Consider the following 25,810-nt stretch of genomic DNA (forward strand, 5'->3'; position numbering starts at 1 on the left):
TGTTTGCTATCCCTTGTTGTTAAACTCTCTCCATAGCTTACATCGATCTATTCCGAGCAATATTTACCTGGCCTTTATCCACGAGCTATACTGGCAACGCTCTGTCGTTAAGGACTTGTGACGTAAACGGGTATAGGTCACGTGACCTTATAACTGTGTCACGATCTCCGCTTTAAGTTAGGAGAGAAAATTCCTGTGCCCGTGTTTCTTTAATATCGCGAATTTTCAGGGATATATTCCTGGATGAAAAGTAGGTAGTTGTATTTTTCAGTCCCAGTTAACAGAACGCACAAGCACGTTGCTGTGTGGCCGTGTTGTCACTTTTTTCCCCGGGACTACTTTCTCTCGCAAGTCGGGCAGGTGCGTGAACAGGCTAAACTTTTATTCAGTTATGGATGCCAGTCTCTGAAGTTGTGTTGCGGAGCGTGGATGGTGAAACTCTCACAAGATTCATCGGAATTTCCTCGGAACGGTGTTTTGTGTGTCTGTGTGTTCTAGATGGGGTAAATGAAAGTCAGAAGTTCTGTTTTAGTACGCGATGGGCTGTATGACCAGCAAACTGGTGCCCGAAGCGCCGAACGATGGCCACCTTGTGAAGACAATGTTGCCGGATGGTAAAGCGACGACAGACAACAAACAACATGTCCACTGTAAGCCGAAAGCGAACAATCAAAACGAAGTGCCGCCCAGGCCGAACAAAAGAGTGGCCAAGTACAGGGCAAAATTTGACCCTAAAGTCACAGCAAAGTATGATATTAAAGCCCTGATCGGCCGGGGCAGCTTTAGCCGAGTTGTTCGCGTGGAACACAGGGTAACAAAACAACCATACGCGATTAAAATGATTGACCGCATCCAGGGTAAGGAGGTTTTCGAGTCGGAGTTGTGTGTGTTGCGGCGAGTTAGGCATGCCTATATTATACAGCTAGTCGAAGTGTTTGAAACCAGAGATAAAGTGTACATGGTGATGGAGTTGGCAACCGGAGGTGAATTATTTGACAGAATTATAGCCAAGGGGAGTTTTACTGAAAAAGATGCGACTCGGGTATTAAATATGGTGTTGGAAGGAGTGCACTATCTGCACAATTTGGGTATTACACATAGAGATTTGAAACCAGAGAATTTACTCTACTACCATCCTGGCCATGATTCTAAAATAATGATCACAGATTTTGGGCTAAGTGCTAGTCGGAAAGGCACTGATAATTATATGAGAACGACTTGTGGTACCCCTGAGTATATAGCCCCAGAGATCCTTGCCCGCAAGCCTTATACCTGTCAAGTGGACCTGTGGGCTGTAGGAGTTGTTACCTATATCTTACTCAGTGGCACCATGCCTTTTGACGATGAAAATAGGTCCAGACTGTTTAGACTCATTCTAAAGGCGAAATACAGCTATGCAGGAGAGGTAATATCAACTGATTTGATTCTTGAAATTGCTCTGCTCTGTGATTATGACATTAAGATATGCTTTTCTTAACAGGAACGAATAATAACATTTACCTTCCAGACAGATGCAAAGCCTTGGCGTTGTTCAGCTTGACTGACAGACACCTAAATGTACATTTTGTGTGGCAAAGTTGATCAGCATTTATGCCTTTTACTATACACATGAAATCCTTTCAGTAAGCTTTGTATGGTTGACTTGATTAAGGAAGTCAACCTAAATGTTACTGGTCTAGGTGAAGTTGCCCTCTGCTTCATTGTTCCCTACTTTTAAGTATTTTGGAGAAAACTTAAGAATTGGGTGGTGTTTACTTCATTTGGTAGAGAATATGTGGAAGAGGCTGCTGTTGGCAATGAAGATCAGAGAAGCTGATCATATGAAAACTTAACAACACCCAGTGTGTAGTTTGAAGAAATCGCATGTTTTGTCCAGATCTATGACATGGTTCACAATTTACATATGTTGTGTAGATTTGGTCTGTTTTTTTTTTATGGTTGTTATCAGCCGTAATTCTCTGGAAAGGGTCCAGTGGTGTCCATCTCCCTCTGTCTTCCCATGTTACCTTTCACCTTATTGCCTGCTGCCTTTGTAGCAGGCGAGTGAAGTGTCTGGATGAGGACAGTCCGGAGTTAGTGCTGATTCTTTAAAAGGGCTAATGTGTATATTTATTTTGATTGGCCTTTAACACTATACTAAAGAATTCTTAACTAACACAACTTCAGTTATGTTTGTGCATATACCACAGAAAATGACATCCCTGCTTTACAGTACATTAAGCTACTCTCCTATCTTTTAACGTGGCCATGTTTTTGTGCTGAGATAAACCTGCCAGTGTAAGATCATTGCTTTTTAACATTTCACAAGAATGAAAAAAACATAATTTGCAGGATTAATCTAACCTCCTTTTATTAGTTTCTGTATTCTGTATAGCGACCCATCTTAAAATTGGCCAATTGACTCTAATTTGCCATAGAGCAATGGTGTCACATCACATAGGGATGTCACTCTAGTGTCGTAGAGCACCATCATCAATAAGACATGCTTGCTTTACAACGTGTGTAACAACGTAAAGGCTGAACCTTGCCACATTGTGATGTATGTCAGGTACATGTATGTTACTCCAGTGATATGAGAAGTTTTGACGATGTTACTTACAATCGACCCAGGATTGACCCTGGATCTACCGCTCCCGAAGCCGACACTTGTTACTGTGATGAGTGCGGAACCAGCACTTGCTTGCCTGTAGCCTTTTCTTAGCATACTAACAATAACATACATATGGTTACTACATTGTACCAGACACGTGCTGTTGTACACAGCATCAGGGATTAAAATTTACTTCTTATCAAATGATTTTAATACCCAATACAACTTAGGACTTATAAAAAGTTCTCAGAAGCATTTGACTCCTGAAATACCTTCAATTTCAATCCTCGATTATTAGTTAGATTCTTGGGACCGTCGATTTAGGGTGATGACCTCCTTTAATTCTTCAACCCTTTCTTCCACTAAAACACTTTTTTTCTGTGGAAGTTGTGCATACAGTTATTATGAAAATGATGCTAAAAATTCTTTGGGTCATTAAGATGCAAGCTTCATGAAACTGTGCAAATTGTTTATCCACACCCTACAGCTCTCTCAGAATCTCTCAGAATTGGAGCATGTATACCTGTGAAATGTAAGTTATTTTGTAAGAGCATCAGACAGAATTCTGAATTTTTCCATCAAGGTCTAATATGCCACTGCAAATCTATACATTATCAGTAGATACAAGGTACACGTGTGGAGGCCAAAAGAGAAATACATGTATGTGTACCTACACATATTTGGTTTATGTGGCTCTGATACAGTGCCAGTCAGACATATATACAATCACATCTGCTATTTCATTTGTAATGACAGTACTTCCATGTACTTGTGTGTACTTGTATCAGAATGTTAATTATAGATTTTAAAGATTGAAATTATTGGAAGGTTATGGAATTTTGCAAAGGGTCTGTAAAATCAGTGCTATCTCAACACATTGTTAACATATGCAACATTGTTGAATAGAAGTTCTTCTGTTGTTATTCAGGTAACAAATGTATACATCCACCTATCATACAACCTGTATTATTGACACTGAACACAGAATAGTAAGTTACATGTTTTAAGCACAGTTACATTGTTCAAAACTGCTATTTGAGATTTATAGACTATTTGAAGACTATTATAATTATTCAGGTATGACATACCCATAGGTTATTATTATAATTAAACTTGTATTAATTTAGTGTGTATCTTCTGATTACTATGTTGTGATCAATCAATTAGAAGATCTACTTAACATGAATACACTGTGTGGAAGGATATACATGTAGATGTATACATATTCACAAATATGGGTGCATTCAATGAAAGTAGTTTTAGTTTTGTGTATGTAAATTTGACCCAAGGAATACATACGTGTACATGTATATGGCATTGTGGTAAATTTTTGAAACTGTGCCAGTAATGATATTATCTTAAAGCAGAAACCAGACATGAGTTTGCACGTACAGGTAAAAGCATGGTTTGAACATGCAAATACATGTCCTAGAGTGATCCAGTGGGTACAGTGCTGTTACTATCAGAAAGTAACGAACACAGTACATGTAATCTATTCTGTGGTATATGCATATTATAAATAGTATGCCATGTACAGGGTTATATCACTTATTATTCATCCCGATATATATATATATGACCTGCACTTGTGTATACTTTAAACTGAGTACTTAATGAAACAGATTACCAACCGGTACTGGTAATGATTGTGTTCAATTGGAGAAAAGATGCATTGTCAGATCTAGAGCCTGACAACATTCATGTAGAAAAGGACGCAGGCATAAAATCTAATTAACATGTTTTCTTAAAATTTCCTTTAAAGTTTTACCAGGTATGACAAAAATGAAAACTTAAGATTCTGACGTATGGGCTGAGCATTTTTAATAAAAGAATGCGGGGGTTGAACTCTTGACTGAGGAATTATATTTGCAAACCATATATTACTACACAGGTATTTATTAATAGTATCATACAAGATGCTTTTAATGCTTTCTGTGTCTTGTTGTCATTCAGTCAGCATGTAGGGTAGAGCCAGGAACTAAATTACTCCATGTGATGTTCATGGATTTCATACACGTGTACTGTGTTGCAGATATATACGTGTACTGTATTTACGTGTAGATAATATGTACATTCAATAATATGATAATATGTGCATTCATATGCATGTACATCTTACAGATCAGTTGTTTGTCATGACATAAAGAAGATATATGAACATGGATGATTTTTATTGTAGATATATATATATATATGTACATTTTGTGCAGCGTGTTGGTAATTGTGGACTGAGTATGCATGAAAATATTCCCCCAAAACTTGCTAGAAGGTAAATGAAGCACAAGGATGGAAAAGTCATCTTGATTCTCTCTATTATTTATAAGCACTTCATTGTAAGGCCCCCATGAAAAAAACAAGGCCATCCAACATGACAGAAGTCTTCATTGTGGTAACCTGGGCTTAGTTTGAGGTCATTTTTATTATTAACTCATAAAATCAAAAGTATGAAATGTTTTGACTCTTGTGTAGGTATTTTGATTCAGATTTGTCTGATTTGGTCAGTTTGTGGTGTACATGCAATAGAATCATTAGGGTCTCTGTCTTCTTCAACATGCAGGTTAAAGCTTGTATTAACCAACACCCATTTTAATCCTTGTCTTCTCTTCAGACAGGTGTAATAGCGCTGTAATCATTTCCAAACTCAAACTGCAAGAATTAATGATGAAACTTGTTGCATAGAAGCAAGATATTCTACATGATTGCACATACATTTGTCAATTATATTCAGGTGTCTGGCGTACAGGGAGATTCATGTATATACCGTTCTGTGAAACTCATGGGTGTCTGGTTAAATTATTGTGGATTGATTTGGCTGGTTTTGGTAGGCATTTGTGTCCAAGTTACACCTAAGAGGGCATTATTAACAAGTATGTTATATGGCGATCAAAGGTGTGGCTTGTACCAAGAGACTCCGCTTTTGCTTCCGCTTTGTTGTGTACACGTATCAGATGTAGGTGTGTGCTAAGTAATCTTGTTTTAGGAGTAACCTGTCACCTGTTGAAGCCAGATCACATTTCATAATTATATATTGTATAATGTTGTGTAACAGACATCAGCTCATTGGTCCCCATCTCCCCATTGGCCAATCATTAAGGCTTAAGGCAGATGGCTTTTTTACATGTGGGGAATTTCACGTTTATGTAAGCTGAAATTTTCTTGTGTGGATTCGTGTGTATGTGTGTATGAGGATGACATACATTTTCCTGCTTAGTCATCTCAAAAGGCTTTATTGTGCTGCTTACAGTGGCCTGGCCATGCTCTGATTGTCAGCCCAACACAAGCGGCATTATCTTCTGCCTAACAACACATAGCCGTGATAGGGGAAAGTGGAACAGTCCTCTTCCCTGCTGTGCACTTGCATAGTGCTGGAATATAGAAACTGATTGCTGAATCTTGCTGAACAAGGGGCACTAGTATTCTCTTAATTGGTTGATTTCCATGCATCAACCCTTTATAAATAGTGGCTCCATGGGAATGCCCAATTTCCCAGCGCTCACTCCTCTAAACTCATTGTGTTTCGTAACTGATTTCTGATGTCACTGGGTACAAGGACATTGCTACATGTACATGTACATTTTTTCCCTCGTAGGAAATTACATTCAGGCCATAGCAGTTTGAATTGTTGTTTTATGGGCAGAACAACAATCTTTTACCAATGTTAGAGGAGTTTATAAAAATAAAAATCATCTAATTTGTGGGAAATGTGAACTGTTGCAGCCATATTTCCTTGATCTGGAAGCTTTGAAAAAAGAAAAAAAAACAGGAAAATTTTAAAAATTTTAGATGACATGAAAACATTGGTGATGCCTTATGTACCTTTACACTTTTCATAGACACCTGATAAATATATTACATGTAATTGGAGTTTCCTTAGGCACATAATATTTGAAAATTAAGATTGAGACATATCAAAAGTAGATGGCTTCAGGGACATTCAAAAGATATTTCTTTCAAGCCATCTCTCAGAGTTTTTAAAAAAACTAATCAGTCTTTAGGATCAGTGTTAAAAGTGCTTACATGCCCAAGTACAACTTGGTAAGGTGTACTAGAGGTATACTTAAGGTACATCTGGGGTGTAGCGTATCTGAACTGAGGTGTGTCTAATGTATAATTGATGTGTGTCTGAGGTGTATTGAAAGTGTATGTGAGGCTCTGCCAATTATGCAAATTAGTACCTCAAGTACACCCACAGTACACCTCAGTGGAGGTGTACCCTGTAAATGTTAGGTAAAAAATATGATGCTTGAGGTGTATCTGAGGTACATGCTTATGGACGAGATGGATGTATACTGTTTTCACTTTCATTTTGATGTGAAACAAGCTCAAAACACTTAAAATATTGATTGTATAAATAATAGATAAATTTGTTTGAAAGTGCATGCTGTTCTTTGTTTACAGTATGTGTAAATGGCTTTCTAGCTGCTTGATCAAAATTTAATGTCACTCCTTTTCTATGCCTTTTAGAATATATGTACGTCTTGTTCAGGGAATCCATGTTGGAATGATCAGGGGCAAAGATATCCATACTCTGTGAGTGGTCAGTATTTGACCATGGACTGGCCAATCATTATAGGGTGAGACAGGGGTTTATGTTTATTTAGTAAACATTTTTTTTCTGCACAAAAATATTTGTAATTTTGTATTCACCATTTTGTCTGAAGTAAATTGTAAATCTGATCCTGTTTTAAAAAAGTGGCAGAGGTGTACCTGACGTACATGTACATGACCACTAAATTATAATTAAAAACTCTCAAAGTTTCTAAGGTACATCATTTACATTTTTTAACTTTCAAAGTTTCTAAGGTTTACCTGAGGTACATCTTCTAAGTGTTACCTAAGTTGCTGAGGTGTATTTCAGGTACATTATCTCGTGTTCAGAAACCACTCAAAAATTCTCAAAGTTTCTAAGGTGAACCTGAGGTACAGCATTTATTTTTTTTAACGTTTAAAGTCTGTAAGGTGTAGCTGAGGCACATCTTCTAAGTGTTGATTTGTTTTCAAAGTTCCTGAGGTACATCTGAGGTATACGTATACACCTGGGGTGTAAGTGAGGTACAGTACACTTCAGATATGAGAGATGGGGTGTACACCTCATCTATACCTCACAGCGAGGTGTACACCTCATGTCTATATGGGTGTTGAGTTTTAAGACTTGAAATGTGATGCCTAGATCTGATCATTATAAAGGTATATGCAGGTCGTACTTCCAGGTTTATCTAAAGGTCTTCCCTACTGGGCATTGGAAGGGATTGAATATCCTCCATTTGGCATGGGAATGCCAGGATTCTGTGGACAGGGACATTTTCTGTTGTGTCCATTGTGTTTCCTCCTACAATCTTGTTAGACGCGCTTTACTTGATGCTTTGTCTGAAGACAAGCCTATTCGTCTGGCCTGGTTTCATTGCACCCCCTGTTTCTGTTATTCCCCAGGTGATTCCATCCATTGGTCCCCTGCTGCGCTATGTTGTATGTTGTATTGTGAACTTACAAAGCCGCAGTGTAAGATTGTACAGGATATAGACATCGGGCACCTGAGGACATGATTCCTATGCATGAAAAAAAACGGAGTCACTCAGGCGTGACCACTACCTGACCCTGCACAGCTTATTATCAGTCACTTGTGCTGGGAGAAAGTCAAATGTGACAAGCCTTGGTTACCTCTTTCAGTCCCACAGGTGAATCAGGGCTCACAGACAACCAGTCATTGTCCTCTTATCACTTGCCTGTATAGCTCACATTATATACAAAGTACACCCACATAAAAGCTGAAGGCTATTCAAAAACTGGATTACCTTTGTTCCCGCATCCTGTTTTTCTGTAGATCTTATAAAAGACATGACAATAGGTAACACACATGAAGATTTTAACAGAAAGATCCGCCCTGTAACCATAACAACAATGTTGCAATTTTATTGAGGTGATGAAAATGTTGTAACAGAAGATTGAAAGGTGTACAGTGTGAATGTTTGCTAAGAGGTCTGGATGTTGGAATGTAGAAATTAGATACAAAAAGGTAAAGGACCTGCACATTAGCATAGAGCGCGGTTCGCACCTGTGCTGCTAATTTTTTGTTTTGTATTACTCATTGCCCTTTTTTCCTGTTACTGTAATCCTGCTGAAGTTCTGATATGCTGACTTGCATACATATGCCACTTTGTATCATTCTGTATGTATTAGATATTTACAAAAATTGCGAGAAAATTAAAACCACGTATATGCTGATGATCTCACCGGACATAAAACTGACATTTTTCCCATGCAGATTATCACTTAAGGTATAAGACTAACATTTTGCCTCGAGTTGATCTGTTTATATATTTTTAATGTGTTGTGAGAGAGTTTGCACAAGTTTCCTATTGTTTACAACCTGATGATACCTATCCTCAGCAGCTTTTCAGAGCTTTTTTTTGCCTGCTTGACCTGCTGAGAGATACAGTCCATGTGCATGACAATAGAGATTCGAGTTGATCTACAGCTGGGTTAAGAAGAGTTCGTAATAAGTATCAAGGGTTTCAGGTACATTCACAAGTCCTAACCATCTGCCCCCTAGCTTGGTCATGGCCTCCGCTCCTAAAACCTACTTGGGTATTCATGGCTAGTCCTTATTTTGACATTGTTCTCCAGTTTGATTAATGACTGTTCTCATTTCTAATACATCTGTATAGCTAATCTAATGTGATTAATAAAACCTTCATGAAAAAGAATGTACCTGGCCAGGTATTAAAACTCTGCATATGATTTGCATGTCATGCACAACATGGACATGTAAATAAGAAACATACATCCCTTACCTGCTGACCCTGAGACATGCATTTCTATCATTAAACTTAATGAACATAAATGTTTATAGACTGGATAATCTCAGGGAAGAATTTACTTATGAATGCACTAGACATTCATTCACTCAGTATTTAATATGAAAACATATATGAACTTGCCTATAAATGTGGACTTTCACAGTCCATAGTCGGATTTTGAAATTGGTCTATCATTTAAAATTTTTTTCCTCTGAATGTATATTGACGTCCAAAAGAAACTTAACCATGGCTGTGAGAGACGATCAAAATAAAGTAACCACATGTTGCATATGCAAGAGATACATGTATGTATTCAAGAGAGTGATGTTTTAGGATGGTGTGAACTAGATGAGACTCGATGATAAGGGAAACATTTTCATGAACAGTCACACAAAGATGCATGTGTGTCCAAATGAAACAAGTTAAAATCGCATTTGTAAAGTTTCTTTTGGACGTCAGTATATATTTTATGTCCTTTCCCCATAATACAGGTAAAAATGAGATTTCTTGTGTGGAATGTTTACAGAGCAGAATAATGTGTTTTGGTGATGCATTTACCGAAAACTTTTGTCTATAACTAACTTACTGACCAGCTCTGATAGCTCAGTTGGTAGAGGGTCTGCTTCGGGGTGGTAGGTCCAGGGTCAGTCCTGGGTAGGGTCACACCCTAAAAGAGGAAATTGTAGCTCTATTGCTTGGTGTTCAGCATTAAGGGTACACTGCAACAACTGGTTGACCCGTATCAGTATAACGGTTCGGGCGGGGAAGTGTACTTGGCTACTGTAAGTCATCTCAGTGAAGCAGCACTAGATAAAAGAGTGGTGGAAATCCCTCCTGCAACAAGGCAGTACGTTACATGCACTCTAAAGACTCCTTCGTCGTCATATGACTGAATAATCGTTAAGTATGACGTTAAACTCTAAGCACTCACTCACTCACTTGCTCACTCATATACGGATACTCATTTTAAATGATAATGAGAGTTCTATTGATTTTCTGATGTTAGAGCTTTACATGTGGATGTTTAGATGTTTGTTAGGAATGTAGGATGGTGAAATAATATCACTCTTGTAAAGTGAAATAATTTATAACCTTTATTTGTCCCTAAAAATATCTATACCTTTTTTGCCAAAGTCATGGGTAAATATAGTGTTTTGGCCAAGTTATGGCATGTTGGGACTCTAGTCCATCTTTAAACATGGTAAGGTGTTTGCGGAGACAATAATATTCTAGAAAGTGCATGTAAGTTTGAGTGTTGTCCATGCTTTAGTCAATATGAAGACCCAATTAAACAACTTGGTAAAGGGGTACAGACTCTGCACTGATTGGCAAATAGAAGAGATGGGACATACTTGGTTTAAAGTAGAAATAGGCGTTATGTCTGAACCTACATGTAAATTCAGCTTAACATTTGAATTTGTCTACGTATGTAATTAAATATTACATGTACCCTATATAACAGTCAATGAGTGACAATTCTGTATCATGTACAGGTGTTGAAATTTAAGACTTGCCTATGGTGTAATAGAGAGGCATGTACGTGCACTTTGCCTGAGAAGGCTTCACTTTGCTGACACAGTATCTTTACTCTGTCAGATTTGCAAAGGTACATGTATGGTCTTAAGGAGTTATAGCTCATAAATGATCAAATGTGACTTTATTTGTGCATATTGATGGACACAGCAAGTTATTCTGTCTGATTTATTATCATGCAGCTTTTATCTGCTAATATATTCATGAAATCATCTGATATAACTAAAGATTCTTTGCCATTGGCAATTTTCACTGTGTAAAGGCATGGAGTTCAGGCAGGTACACAACTTCTGAAACAATCTACATGTACGTCCCTGTCAGCCATGGAGAGATATTCACATAGACTTGTAAGTTATGACACAAGTTATGACACATTCGGTTGTCTTCCCTCTGTTATGGACAGAGGACATGAACAGTCTAGGTGCACTCATCTTATTTGTTGCCACTGTACATGTATGTCACGGGATGAAGTCACTCCGTGCAATAATACACCAGTACTATAAACCTGACACACACCTGACAACTTCTACGGAAGATGTTACTTTAACACCTGACTAAGTGGCCTTGTTTTTGTCAAGATGTACATAATGGATGACACATTCCTATCATTGCCCAGGCATGACAGTACATCTAACCTGAAATTAAGCTCAGACTATACTTTGCCTGTATTTTTGTTCTATTTTTACTGCCTTCGTGCAGTGTAGATCACTTGATTAATTAGATGACCTAATCCGGCATTGTTGCGTCTGAGATGACTGAGGTGTGTGAAGCTGTTCTATCTCATGACTGAAGCCTGAAAAGCTATGTTTTAGCCATTGCCCTTGGCGCTGTTTGCCTCAGCATTTGTTCATCAGGGCTATTGTTTCTGATCAGTTTGCCGAGCGCACAGTGGCAATGTAATTACCTGTGGCATGTGATTCTAGTGTTCACCTGGCCCATTGTTTGCGATAACGAAGTAGTTTGTTCCACCTCCGCTGTATTGTGTTTGAGTGCTAATTAAGCTTTTTTCTATGTGATCAGGTGATACTTCTTATATGTACATACAGTACAAGTGAGCATCCCAGGGTTTACCATCACATAGTACTAAAGATATAGAGAAGGATATTCACCTGATGCACCTGATTATGTACAGTACAGGGAGATGTGGGTGTGGTTGGGTACTTACATGTAGATTGTAGATATGTTTAGATTGGTTGGCATTCTTTATTAAGTATCAAAGGTCATTCAGTTTATTTCCCATTGTACAGACACAAAGCCCCCCTGCTCATCCCCCTCCCCCCCCCCCCCCCCCCCCTTTTGCAGCAACAACACACTGCAGGTACAAAGGCAGGCTTCATTTGATCCAAGATATGGAGCGCTTTTTATATCAGCTGCATACATGTACATGTAGATCTGGGCAGAGGGAGCTGATAGCCTACTCCTCGGTTGTTCTACACAATAGGAAGTTACATACCTGCGTGTCTGAGAGATTAGCCTAGCCAGAATGTACAGGGGAACCAGAGAAAGGCAGAGGGAAAATCGTTTTTTTTATGTCCGTACTTCTGTGTGTGAGAATTGGGAGCTGCACACAGTGACGTCAGTGTTCTCTTGTTTGCTAGATGTGGCTGACTTTCTTTTCAGTGAAAAATTTATTCCCTCTGTCTTATAGATCATAATGATGGCATTGTCTTGGCTGACTGAAACATTGCAGTATTAAGGAGAGAAAATCAAATTAACCTGAGGATAATTTATTCTGCCAAGACGGTGGTAGGTTTTTGTCGGGCGTGTGAGTCGTATAACTCTCATTAAGTCTCTGTTTAAAACACCTGCCATTCTTCATTAAAACTGACCTATTTCTTCTGATCCAGCGCTGAATACATACATACTCGGGCTGTAGGTTTATTGCAGTGAAAACGTCAGATTAGGTTTCATAATAATCAGGCGCAGTATGTTCATTAGAACGTTATAATTGCTCTATTTTATGGAAGTTTTGGTTTGCGAGAAGACACCTTCAAAAGCACATACAGGTCTTAAGATGATGCCAGTTGTTAAGAATTTGTTTTGAGGAATTAATCAGACTTTGTAACATCTCTTGAATGTCCCTAAAAGGTGAATGAAACAGTCAGAATCAAGTTCGGTGTCCATTGAAAAAGGCTACACTTTAGGTGATATACAGTAAATGCCACAAACTCCTCTGCTCAGGCAAGATGGTCATTTTTCTACTCTAACGTAGATGAAGTTCATTCTGATTGCATCTTTGAAGTTTTGCTTTGATTATTATAGTGTCTAAAAGCTGCAACTAGGCATTGTTATTGGACTGAAGGGATGATAATTTTTTTTTGTTGCATTTCATTACTTTCTGTATAGATCATGTTGAGCATGACATTAAGCAACAGTCAAGTGTATACCGGAAGTGGAAATCATACTGAAATTGTATACGATTGTTTTTGTCTCAACAGATGAAAGCAAAGGATATGTGAATTAGATTTTTTTGAGATTACAGATCACTCTCTTTGTCTTATCTTTGTTTGCGTCATACATTTACATATACAGAAGGGTACAGTGAGATTTCAAATTCTGAAGCATGTAAATTCACATGTATAAAAAAAATTGGATTGACAACAAGGAGCTTTCTACCCATGATTATATACCTGTATAGGTCATACTGTACATGTGTAGATGAAAGTTACATGAAGTGGTAGGTGGGTGTATGAGGAATTGTCTTTTCATGTAAAGTAAAGTAAAGTAAAGGCATGCATATGGATACCGATCTGTCGTCGAAAACATTTACATTCCGTAACGTATTAATGTCAGAAGTCGCTGTGATTTAACCGTAAGAACTGACAAGTTTTCTCGTGAAACACAAACTTTAAAGTCATACAAACTTCTAAGTGTTTTGTTCATGTACATGTATATTATATGTTTTATATATACATATATATACTCATGTTTAAGTTAACTTTATCTCATCTTTACATCTACATGCATAGCTGAGTTTATGTAAATGTACATACTATATACTAACATCCAGTATTAGAGTCAGGGTAGGTGTGAGCAGTAGCCAATGGCCATTTCGGAGCTGTAACTGACCCTGTGTGCCCACAATGTAGGCTGTTTCTAGCTGAGTTAACAGAGAGCTTGTGGCTCTACTACAGTGGGGAGGTATGGCTGGATGTAGGTATGGGATAGCAGAGAAAAGGGGAAAGCATCTGGCTTCGGCCTCCCTCCTCATCTCTCTGAGTGTAGCAGCAGGCTGTGAATGACTCCCAGAAGTAGGTCATCGAGGCCCACAAAAGGTGGCTGCAGGGCCGGCCACACTATCAACCTCTGTCTAACTGCCTATTATGTGGAGGGAGCTAGGGAAAGCCTAAGAGAGCCATATATACCCATGCAGTACATCAGCCCCTCATCTTGCCCCCATTGCACAGCACTAAAGGTGTGGAACCCACTGACAGCAAACACAGCCAGATGGCCATCTTCACTCTTCATCCTGAATACACACTATACTGTCTACTTGGGATTTAACCTAATACGAAACTTTCCCATTTACATGTAGGTAATGAGGCATATGCTTAAGGGGAACCAAATTTTTTTTTTTTTTTTTTTAGTTTCTATTGAATCTCCAGAATGGGGATGTATAACACAACTCTTTGTCGGCAATCATTTTCTCACCAGACGACCTCAGTCTTTTTTTTGAAAGCTCAGATTTTCCATGTATTGTTTAGGCATGACATTTGCATAGTTTCTTTCTTCTGCTGACTTTGATATCCTGCGAAAAGGGTGGAATTTCCGTGGCTGTTTTCCACCCTTTCTTTTGGACGATTCAAAGAGAAACACATGTTATTGGTGGGCCAGGGCAGGGATTACAAGTTTTGTGATTTATTTGGCTTGGCCGCTGTGTGACCCAGACCAGGTTCTGTACACAAAGAACAGAGCAATTGAGATTAACAACAAAGGAACAAGTCAAACATGGAGAACACATGTGTTTGTGGAGCCCCATTCTCCCAAAGCGAGGCCTCTAACCTCTGCCACCTGCAACCTCCATCACTTTTTACCTGCCACCTGACCTCTGCTACTCTCTCACTCTTAGACAGTTTCTTGGAAAACTACAATAACAGGAATGTGCCTGTGTAGAAAAGCAGGTAGATCTGGAAAGAAGCTTACACAGGTGTCAAAACACAACTGCTGGAACTTTCCCCTAATCTTGTTACCCTGTATAGGACATGTATATGACAGTGTGTTGGGAATTGTTTTACCAGAAGGTTAACTGTACCATATACATGTATGTGTACAGTACTTTTGTTACATAGTTCATGAGTGAAACAGACATGTTACCTGCACTGTACATTAAGCTTTAGTGAAAGTAACAAAGCACAGCAGGATATGCAAATGTACATGTACCTGAAATATTTATTTATCTGTTTGATTGGTGTTTTACGGCGTACTCAGTAATATTTCACTTATACAAAGGTGGCCAGCATTATGGTTGGAGGAAACAGGGCAGATCCGCACCCCGGGGGGAGCCCACGACAATCCACAGGTTGCTGGTAGACCTTCCAATGTACAACCGATAGGAAGCCAGCATGAGCTGGACTTGCACTCACAGCCACAGCATTAGTGTGAGGTTTGGCAAGCTGGCGTAGTATCCCCCTCGGCCACAGAGGCCCCTGTATTTGAAAAAAAAAAAAGTTGTATTATTTCAGAATGTGTGATCATTGAGCAACCACCAAGCCCTATGCTCATTATGTCACCTAAAATTCATGTTGATCCAGAGCAGATGGGTTAGAATGAAGGACTGAAAGCTTGGTTTAACAGTGGTGCAACTCTCTGTTGTTGTCTAGTGCTCTTTGTATGCATGAGTGCATTAAAGCAGAGTGTTATTTATATTGGCAAAAGCAAACTTTGGAAACAATACTCTCAAGTATGAGAACCTTTGGGCTGCATATTATTTTCAAATCTTTACTCATGTCATCCTGTTCGTATGCATATAAATGGGGAGTCAACAAATCTATTCCTGGGTCAAGTACATATGTAGATGTATGTCCTCTACCAAGATTTGTCATTCGTGTGAAATTTGTTATTCATTATGTAAAATAATATGCTTTAGTCATGGTACCAAAATTCTCTTGTGGTCAAATAGTTGCCAAAGGACTGGGTCTTGCTCAACTGAGCCAGTCTCGGTTACCTACCGTGCATAGAATTTGAAATCAGGCCATCTCATTTCCACTTCCCCTCCCCCCTGCCGTATTCCCTACCTCTTCCATGTTAATTTTGCCAGAATAGGGTGCCTCAAAGACTCTTCAGACACAATTACCCTGGCCAAACCAACATGTATGCCTCCAGTTCAGAATGTCAACTTAGGCTACCCTATTTTTTCTGAAGTTTGGGACACTAGATCTGCTGATTTTAACTAATATATGTGTAATTCTAGCAGGAATATTGAGTTTCTTTTTTTCCCCACATCGTTAGACCATCTAATGAACAACATACTCATATCTTTACTTTTCCAAAAGGGTGGTAAAGAAATCTAATATTCTACTTTCAACACTACTAATATCTGTCCCAAATTTTACACGAATTAGGGTATATGATAATCATGTATTATATACTGTATGTGTACAATGTATGTAGGAAGTTTTTGCTTCTCCAGTTATTTCCACTTTATTATGTTTTCATACTTCTGTGCAGATGTACACACATATCAGCCAAAAATTATAATGAATATGAGTAGGGTACCTGATTTATGTAAAACATCTCCAGCAGTGTTTTCATAATCTTACTTTTGTTACACATAGATTAGTGTAACGCACAGTTAACATAATTTAACATTCATGTTCGTTGTGATGGAAATGCTAAGGTTGTATTCAGTAGCAATGTTGGAATTTTGTGTGAGACAAAGTTTGTCCCAGCATAATGTCTGAGCTGTTCAACAGCTCTTTCTGTAATTGGTTTTATTGACAGAATACCTTAGCATGTTGACGGCCGTGTTGACACACACATCTATAGCAACCAGACAATGGTGTAGAAGGAATACCATTGTCTACCTGGCCTCCAGAGAGAAAAACAGACGCATGTCTGGGCACAGGAAAACTGCAAAACAACAGCATTAGCAGTTTATACCTGTCTATATGGGTTCTTTAATTTATAATGTTACCTTTGAATCAGTATTGGAAAAAGTCGTGTGTGTGCGAATGGGAGTAAGTTATACACATCTATCAGCCGGTGGGAGGGGGGGGATATAAATGTATATATTGATATATAACAATGGTTGCCTTCACCACCTTCATTGTTTCTTCCTGCGACTGCATGCACAAAGAGATCGTAAACTAAAGTTTATCGTACATCACTAAGGTCGCAATTACATGTGTATTTAGGACAAATACATGTACCTTATTTTCTGTGTACAGTAAGCATATAGAGCTGTGAGATTTGTAGTGCAGTAAATGACCCAAATATTTCACCCATGACAAAAGTTGTACACTTTGCCTAATTCTGAGAATTTTATCAGCTGTTATTAAAAAGCTGTTTTTTTAAGGTTGTTCTGAGGTTTGTTCCACTGGGGAAATGTAACTTTCAACACCTGAAGAAATGGATGAAGTTTCAGGTCATTTTAATACTGTAGAACATCTGGGAGTGCCTGAAAACCCTTGTGTGACACTGTATGTGTGCCTGTTTTGCATATCATTCTGGCTAGATCTTTGTTACCATCAAGAGCGTACAAGTACATGTACCTGTTTCTGATATCAAACTGTTGGATTTTTGTTGCCATCAAGTGGGCCCAAGTACCTGTTTCTAGTATCAAACTGTTGGATCTTTGTTGCCATCAAGTGGGCCCAAGTACCTGTTTCTGGTATCAAACTGTTGGATTTTTGTTGCCATCAAGTGGGCCCAAGTACCTGTTTCTAGTATCAAACTGTTGGATCTTTGTTGCCATCAAGTGGGCCCAAGTACCTGTTTCTAGTATCAAACTGTTGGATCTTTGTTGCCATCAAGTGGACCCAAGTACCTGTTTCTAGTATCAAACTGTTGGATCTTTGTTGCCAGTATGTGTGTCCATGTACTTGTTTCTGATATGAAACTACATGCAACTGGACCTGTTTTGCCGCAATATGTGTCCAGTCACCATGTACATATTTCTAGCTGTGTTTGATATCAAATTAGGTAGACCTACATGTATTGTGCCATCATGTGTATGCATGTGTTGTAGCGGTTTCTTATATCTGAATTGCAGTATTTGTGTGGCCACTTGTGACAAGTTTCTGACTTCAGCCAGACTTCATCTGTGTTACCTTATGTACATATACCTGTTTTTGATGTCAAACTGGCGGTGGGTATTTGCACTGACAGGGGTGTTTGTCTCAGCTGCTTTGCCCCTGGTTTTTAGTCTGTCATTCCCAGACAGGATGTGGCCAGATGTGGGGAGCAGAGTCTATGGGAAACCCTGTCAGAATTGTAATCCAGGAAGACCTTGTTGTGTGGATGTGAGAGTCTGTGTCTAACAGACAACCAGGGATTGACCAGGCTAGCCTGGGAAAGATAGGGGACTCTAACACTGTAATAAAGCCACTTGTTAGCAGGGGGCCTTGCCAGAGGATGCTGCCCTTTCCTAATAGTGTAATTGAAATGGATGGGTTGGCTCTTGACGTGGCCTATTCAATTGCTTGTTGATACCTACATTGTATACATATGTTACATATACATCATGTGTGAATTGATCATGCACACTTTACTGGTATATCAGTTTGTGTTAAAGGTGCTGTTGATTTTGGAGTTATGGAAATGGCAAAAACCACACAGCATAACATATTGTTACATGTACATTTACGAATCAAGTTTTATGGGGGGGGGGGGGGGGGTGGTAATTAATGTGTCTAACCACATTTTCAGTTACCTTTGCTCTGAGTGAATAACGGTTTGCCGGGTGCAATTTATGAGTGCTTCCTAAACATGAGGCTGCTGATGTTATCCAGGCATTTAATGTATGTTATATGTGCAGTGTAACTGAGTACTGTGCCTGTATTAACAGTGTGTATGTATATTTAGTGTATGGATAATAGTGTAGACTGGTGAAGTGTTGTATGACTGTAACATTGTAATGATGTTTCAGTGTTATCTGCCTGTGCCTGACTGCTAGCCAGCCCCCTCCCATCACCCCCCCCCCCTTCCCCATTGCATCCAGACAGACTGTGTAAGAACTAACCCCTGGAGAGAGGCAGAAAACCTGATACTCTTCCTTTCCCCAATTACTCATCCTCTTGTCTTCAGCTCCACCATAAACCATTGTGTTTAGAGATAACCCACTCTTACAGCTGTTGGTAGGTCACCCCCCCCCTCCCCGTGGAGCCTACTATGATGGAGAACAGAAACATAGGCCTGTACAAAAAGACATGACCTACAAATGCGAATCTACTTGCTTAATCCTCATGTATGTATATATACTGTGTGGAAATGTCAGTATGTTAGGACATAATGATGCTCAGTGAGAAACAGGTGAAAACATTGACATTGTACGCAACTTATGTGGAAGTATATACATGGATACTTGGTAGATGAAGTTAATTATGTACCTGTGCTTCATGGAAATGTCAGAATTTTAGTATGTAATGGTACCTCGGTGAGAAACAGGTGAAGGTAACGACATAGCTGGTGTACAAAACTTAGGCCTTCTGTAGAGATGTACATGTACTTCGTTGAAGTATCAGTACATGTATGTAAGACAGTGATGAGAAATTAGAAACAGATGAGAGATGTACAAGTTAAGAACGTACCTGTACTTTATGGAAATGTCAGTATGCAAGGACTCACAATGATACCACAATGAGAAGCAGGTGAAGATAACGATGCTGCGTACAGATTAGGCCTTTTGTGGCGATGAAGTACATGAATACATGGTGTTGCCTTTGATATAGTTGTTGTCTTAGATCTTAGAATGTTCAGTTCATCGTCTGTTACTGAAGAACAGCCTTGCCCTGATAAATGTAGATACAGGATATGTTTGTGCACCTTAAACCTGTAGTTGTCTGATTCACTTGATATAGCTTTATATCTCAGCTGTAATGAGGTAAACAGCTGCAAGTTTGTGATCTTCGTATTTATTTCTGTGTACCTATACATCATGTACATCAGTACATTTTTTGCACAGTATTATTTACATGTATTTGTATAATTTTTTTATATTTATAACTGCGTTGCATGTGACTGTGTCCTCACAACTGGAGAACTCTTAAAAATAGATTAGCAATCAAGGGGAGCATTCTTGAATTAGCCATGTGTAGGTTATATTTAGGTTTTATTGACCAAGGGAGATAATCATGTACGATTGGATGAGTTGACTGACTACAGTCTGAGATACAGTTGACCCAGTTCCCTCCCCTCCCTTCATATGCGGGGGCCTGTCTTACCTAGGCTATTTGGCCCTATTCATTTATCCCATTATCAGCCCATAGTTTGACAAAAAGCCAGGGTTTAGTTTTACTGTTCTAAATATAGCTGACAAAGTCCTAGAGTTTGTAGCCTGTTAAGAGAAGTGTTACTTTGTTTACAGGAAGTGGCTCATGCCAGTGACATTGTGTTTCCCTTGTCCTTGAGAAAAGGCTTACCAAACCTGAATGATAAATTGAAACTTCCCCACCCTTTGATGGTGTGAATATCTTGCCAAGTTAGGGTTTTGTGGTCTTTCTGTGCCCCTGAAGTTGTAAGACGTTGAAAGAAATTTGATTTCTTTTTGTACATGTATACAGGGCTACTAAACCAATTGCATGTGTGCATACTTAATTTTCATTTTACTAAATGTTAGTGCTTGTAATTTCACATTATGAATGAAGTTTGGTTTAAATCTTCATTCGTACAAAATGGGGAGTTTGTTTATGTATGTAGTTATTTTGTTAATGCCAGTTTTGAATGAAATCAAAGGTTGATAAGGTTTTAAGGATTTGAAAACAATTATTGGGTGTTATAAAGGAGTTTTGAAATGGTGACCTGAGAAATATGCCTTTGTGGTATCAACCTTATATTGCAATAATATACATGTGTAGATTTGAATATGATGATGGTTATTATATGTTCCTCATCATGAATACCCAGTCACTTGATAGTTTTAACTGTAGGTATTACACTTTTGTCAGTTATTATTAAATATTACGAAATACAGTATTTGGTCATGTATGGTCTAGCCTGTATATGTGTATACATGTGGAAAACTTTGAACAATTTGCTAACAGTTTGTGTATGTTTATATCTTTTCAGCACTGGAAGGATGTGTCATTACTTGCCAAGGATTTTATTGACAAGCTATTGTTGATAGACCCCTCAGAGAGGATGACCTCCGATGTTGCACTTCGCCATCCGTGGCTGGAGACAAACGCCGCCTCCTCGTCCAATAAAAATCTCCATAGAACAATCAGTCAGAATCTGCTGCAGCGCCAGTCCTCTCGGGCAAACAGCACCAAGTCCGCGAAATCTGCCAAATCCACGCGCAGCAACAAGTCCAACAAGTCTGTCAAGTCACTGCGCTCAGACCATCGCCACGTACAACCCGAGGAAATCGATGAATTGCACAAAGACCCTGAATTCCAGGCAGAGTTATCCTCCCTTGGATAAAGCTTTTCTGTTTTTATTTTTCTTACAATCAAAAAAAGTTGTATAAAATAAGTCAGAGGTTTTTTTATCATTGGTTGGAGGGTAACCAAACAAAGATTTTCGTACTGTGAAATCAACAGTTTTCGCCAGTATGCCATTCAGAATACTTGAGAACTCACTATCAGGGGACCGACCACGCAGCAGAGTTAAAGAAGAGTGTGTTTGGCTGCGGGTCATTGTGGAGTTCTACCCAATTCAGAAATGCGCAATGTCAACTTCAGTGATTGGCTCGTAAAGAAGAAAACTCAGTGACATGGTGTCAGCAGTTTTCACTGGTGTTCCGGGCACATGTTGGAGAACTCCTGAACTGAGGACAGACCGATTAGCAGAATTGCGGAGGCCTTAATAACTTGACAGTGTTTGTGCTGTGGGGGACATGCATGATGTCTCATGTTGTGTGCAGCCACAGCTTGTGCGCTGTGACACTGGGTTGCAGGACAATTACTCGACGTATGATTATCATTATTACAAAGATGACATAAAACAGGGGATATTTGTAAATGTTACCATTTGTATATATCTGTCTCTACCCCAACCCCAAAGTTCTCCACCTAGAGAGCTGGGTGCCACAATACCACCGCCTCCCATAATGGGGGGTAGTGTTCAGGGCAGCTTATAGAATAGAGCCTGTTCCTCTGTCTCAGTACCCACAGAGCCTGGCCAAGCACAGTTAGCTCTGGGTGGGCCCTAAGGAAACAAGGCTGCCCCACAGGTTGTTATTAAGCTGCAGGTATGTCTCTGCATACGACCATGCTTAAAAAGTTCTTTGTTTGGGTTAACACAATGGTATCGGGATGGGGGGGTGGGGGGAGTGATAAAGGGTTGGGACAGTAGGGAATTTTTCTCTTCCTCCTCTTCTTTCCCTGTGCAAATCCATTTGCATTCGGGTCAAACTATTTTAAAGCAAATCATTGTGTGAAGGATTTGCTGATTTATTTCTGAAGTCTAACCCTTTTACCCCCAACAAAGATATCTTCAATACTGGCCAAGTGACATTAGTGTTACAGTACGACAATAGTCTTAGGGTTTGTTTTTTTTTCCCCTTTTCATGTATATGTATGTATACTTGTATGTATATTTTTACCTTCTACAGTATCTGTCAAAAACACAGTGACATACATGTACAAGAGTTGTAGGCTTGATTCTTCAAACTTTTGGAACTTAGGATATGGTGGTCTTTTACTCGATTCCAACATTCTTTAATAACTCATAAAATATAAGCACATGAATCTGCATACTAAGAGAAAGAAGGAGAGTTAGTTCAAGGGAGATAATCTCATCCGTTAAACATCTCAAGTGTCTTTACAGCCGTGATAGAAATGTAAATGTGTATACATGTACATTATATTATACACCAACCGTAAGTGGGAAGGTCTGTCAGCAACCTGCAGATGGTCCTGGGTTTCTCCCCCGGCTCTGCCCAGTTTCCTCCCACCACAATGCTGGCTGCCATCGTATAAGTGAAGTATCCTTGAGTACGGCGTAAAACACGAATCAAATAAATAAATATTATACACGTGGTAACAAGGTCCAGAAATGTGAACCCAGAAGTTTTTGTGGACAGACTTGCTATGTTTACATTTTTTGGTCTACATACTGTTTAAAAGATGTTGATAGATATCTGCCTATTGAGCTGCCTGGAAGAAACAAATTCTATTATTTTTGTGACTGGTCTCTTTTCAAGTTGTTTTTGATGTAAGGACAGATGTAGGTGTAAATGTACTTGTAGTTTTGCCTAAAGCCTCTGGGCAGTCTATTAGTTTCATATTTGTCAGCTAAGTGCTGCGGATATGATCAATTTAGACTTGTTCAAGGAAGCCTGCATTTGCTTCATCAAGTAGAAAGTGCCTATGTGCCATCTAGACTAGTCCGTAAAAGTGGTTAAATATTGACTTAATACTAGTGTATTCGACACACCTACATGTATGTTATATGCTTATAGGAAGACATGTAATTGAAGGCTGTCCAGCTCTGATAAAGCCAGGCTGTTCAATCTTATGTGCCATGATTATTTATCTCCCCTGGATGCAGACATGCATATACCTGTATTGAATGTTTCTCAGCTATGATAAGACCTGGCAGTGAAAAATTCTCCTTAATTCTGAGACAGAAAACTTGACATACACTCATCAGCTGGTCTGATGTGCCGTTAATTATTTAAACGAATTAAATTCTGATATTTTCATTGGTTGTATCAGGTCTGATCAGATGTTAAGGTATTTTTTTTATGGGTCATGCTAACATGAGAAGTTGTAACTGAAATTTTTGTGTGATTTTATGTTAAATTGAGAAGCTCTTTTAGCATCCACTCAAGGATCTGTTATGTTGCAAGAATTTTTGAAACTACTCACAAGGGTACACAAAAAGCATTCAAACAGATTAAATATATGCAAAGGGTAATAGAATTATGTTTTTTGTTAATTCAAATTTTTATGCCAGCTGACCCTATTATTGTTATCTTTAAAGTTCATGTACAGTGTAGAATTGTTAGGCCACACAATAATGACACGCTATTTAAATCTGGTGTAAATATGTACATAACTGACTGGTTTATGTTTTATATGGTATTTTTCAGGTGACCAACTCTGTCATTGAATGATCAAGCCATTCTGTTAAATCCTGTGAAATTCAGTGCTTGTACTTATACATATATATATATACATACAAATATATATATATATTTATGGATATTAAGTCTGTTATTATGCTATTGTTCTCAGATCTGGTTGTCTCTGTAGAGTTTTTGACTCCAGCAGCAGTTGTAGTGCTTTACAGAATCGTAAGAGGAAATACACTAGTCTCTGTCGTACAGTGCTGCTTTCTGTAAATTACCCTCCACATGTTTAGTGTAAATGGCAGCCTGCTCAGTAGATTGTGGAGGTACATTCTCATTGCTGCTGAAAAGCTGATCGCTGAAAGAATAAATTTATCCAATGAACAAATGATTGCCAGTGCTCAACAGTAAATGGGCTATCAGCCAAGAGTGCTGGAGCTGTTAATTTCTAACTACTGGCATGTAGTTTGGGTCATATGTAATTAAAAAAAAACAGTGAAAACTACATTTATGGTAGTATTTTTATGGGCAAATCAAAATTCAAGTTTATTCTAAGGCAATGTTACGAGTCATAGTAAAGCTACAGTTCCAAATGATTTACCTCCCTTTAGTGACACTTTGCGGAGGGGGGGGGCTCAAAGGGTTTTTTGGCGGGGGGGGGGGGGGGTAACTGTTGATGGTAAAACATAACTAAAACTATTTATCTTATAATATTTGACTTAGAAGAGTCAAATATTGCAGAGAGCATACTCGGGCTTGTTGCATGTTTAAAACGTTTAACATGAAATGATGACAGGTCTGTTAGAAGTATTTCCCTCACAGTTGACATCCTCAACTGTGAATTTCCATGAGTAGTATTTCAGCTTTTTTCTCCAGGGTCAGATGCTCAGTGAGATAAATACGTCCATTCTCTACTTCTACTTAGTGCAATGGCATAGAGTTGTCTGGTAGTACTAGTTTGCTGCCTGTTAGTCATTTTGTAAATGTTTGTTGACAGTCAATAAATTTTATTACGATATCACTCTTTGGTTCTCTCTCTTTCTGTCTCTCAATATTTTTGGCGTTGTCTGCATGTGTGACATTTTGTACCAGTACCGATAGCCTATGTCGTAGCAACTGGATTATACACTGTATGTGGATGGTGTTGTCTAGTGCTTTTGGCGCTGATGATACAGTGATTGAGGCAAGAAGGAAAAACATTCAAACATTGACAATAAATTTTGATATGCAACGCATCATGTTTCGAACAGTGCTTAATTCCAAAGGCCCTGCTCTTGTTTGAGGGGCCTTTATGACTATGAAAGGTGGAAGATGTCTGTATGGACATTTGCTCAGTAAGTCTCTTGAAGACCACTTCTCTTCTATCAGTGTGGTACAAGTATGGATATCAGTAACTTGCCAAAGGTTGGTGGTTAATTCCAGCAACTCATAAAACCATAATACTGACTGTCATTCTGTAAGAGAAAAATTCTTGAGTAAAGTATTAATCAACCTGTAGCGGAAATAATGATATAAACAATTTGCAATCAAATTAAATAAATAAAGGTCATTTGCAATCAATGTATGGTGCTTTTTATCCATTATTTTAGCAATGTATAAAACCTACTAAGCTATCATGCCTATGGAGGTCTCAAGGAATGCTGATTGGGATAAGATTGATGAAGTTAATATCACAAATCAGACAGCTCATTAAAGGCAGAATGTTGTTACAATAGATAC

The 25,810-nt window shown here is 38.7% G+C and overlaps 1 protein-coding gene across 1 annotated transcript; it reads left to right on the top strand.

Moving 5' to 3' along the window:
- Positions 1-400: 400 nt before the first annotated feature.
- LOC135465413 (serine/threonine-protein kinase H1 homolog) lies at positions 401-24,702 on the top strand. The gene is made up of 2 exons (XM_064742653.1): positions 401-1,405; positions 21,145-24,702. Exons 1-2 carry the CDS (start codon positions 539-541, stop codon positions 21,496-21,498), a joined length of 1,221 nt encoding a protein of 406 aa, XP_064598723.1. The 5' UTR covers positions 401-538; the 3' UTR covers positions 21,499-24,702.
- Positions 24,703-25,810: the final 1,108 nt, after the last annotated feature.

This window comes from Liolophura sinensis, chromosome 5 (assembly GCF_032854445.1).
Source record: "Liolophura sinensis isolate JHLJ2023 chromosome 5, CUHK_Ljap_v2, whole genome shotgun sequence".
Taxonomy (NCBI): domain Eukaryota; kingdom Metazoa; phylum Mollusca; class Polyplacophora; order Chitonida; family Chitonidae; genus Liolophura; species Liolophura sinensis.

Coding starts and splice junctions, on each gene's coding strand:
- LOC135465413 (XM_064742653.1), top strand. CDS start 539: ATGGGCTGTATGACCAGCAAACTGGTGCCCGAAGCGCCGAACGATGGC. Junction 1,406..21,144: donor AATACAGCTATGCAGGAGAG/GTAATATCAACT, acceptor ATATCTTTTCAG/CACTGGAAGGATGTGTCATT.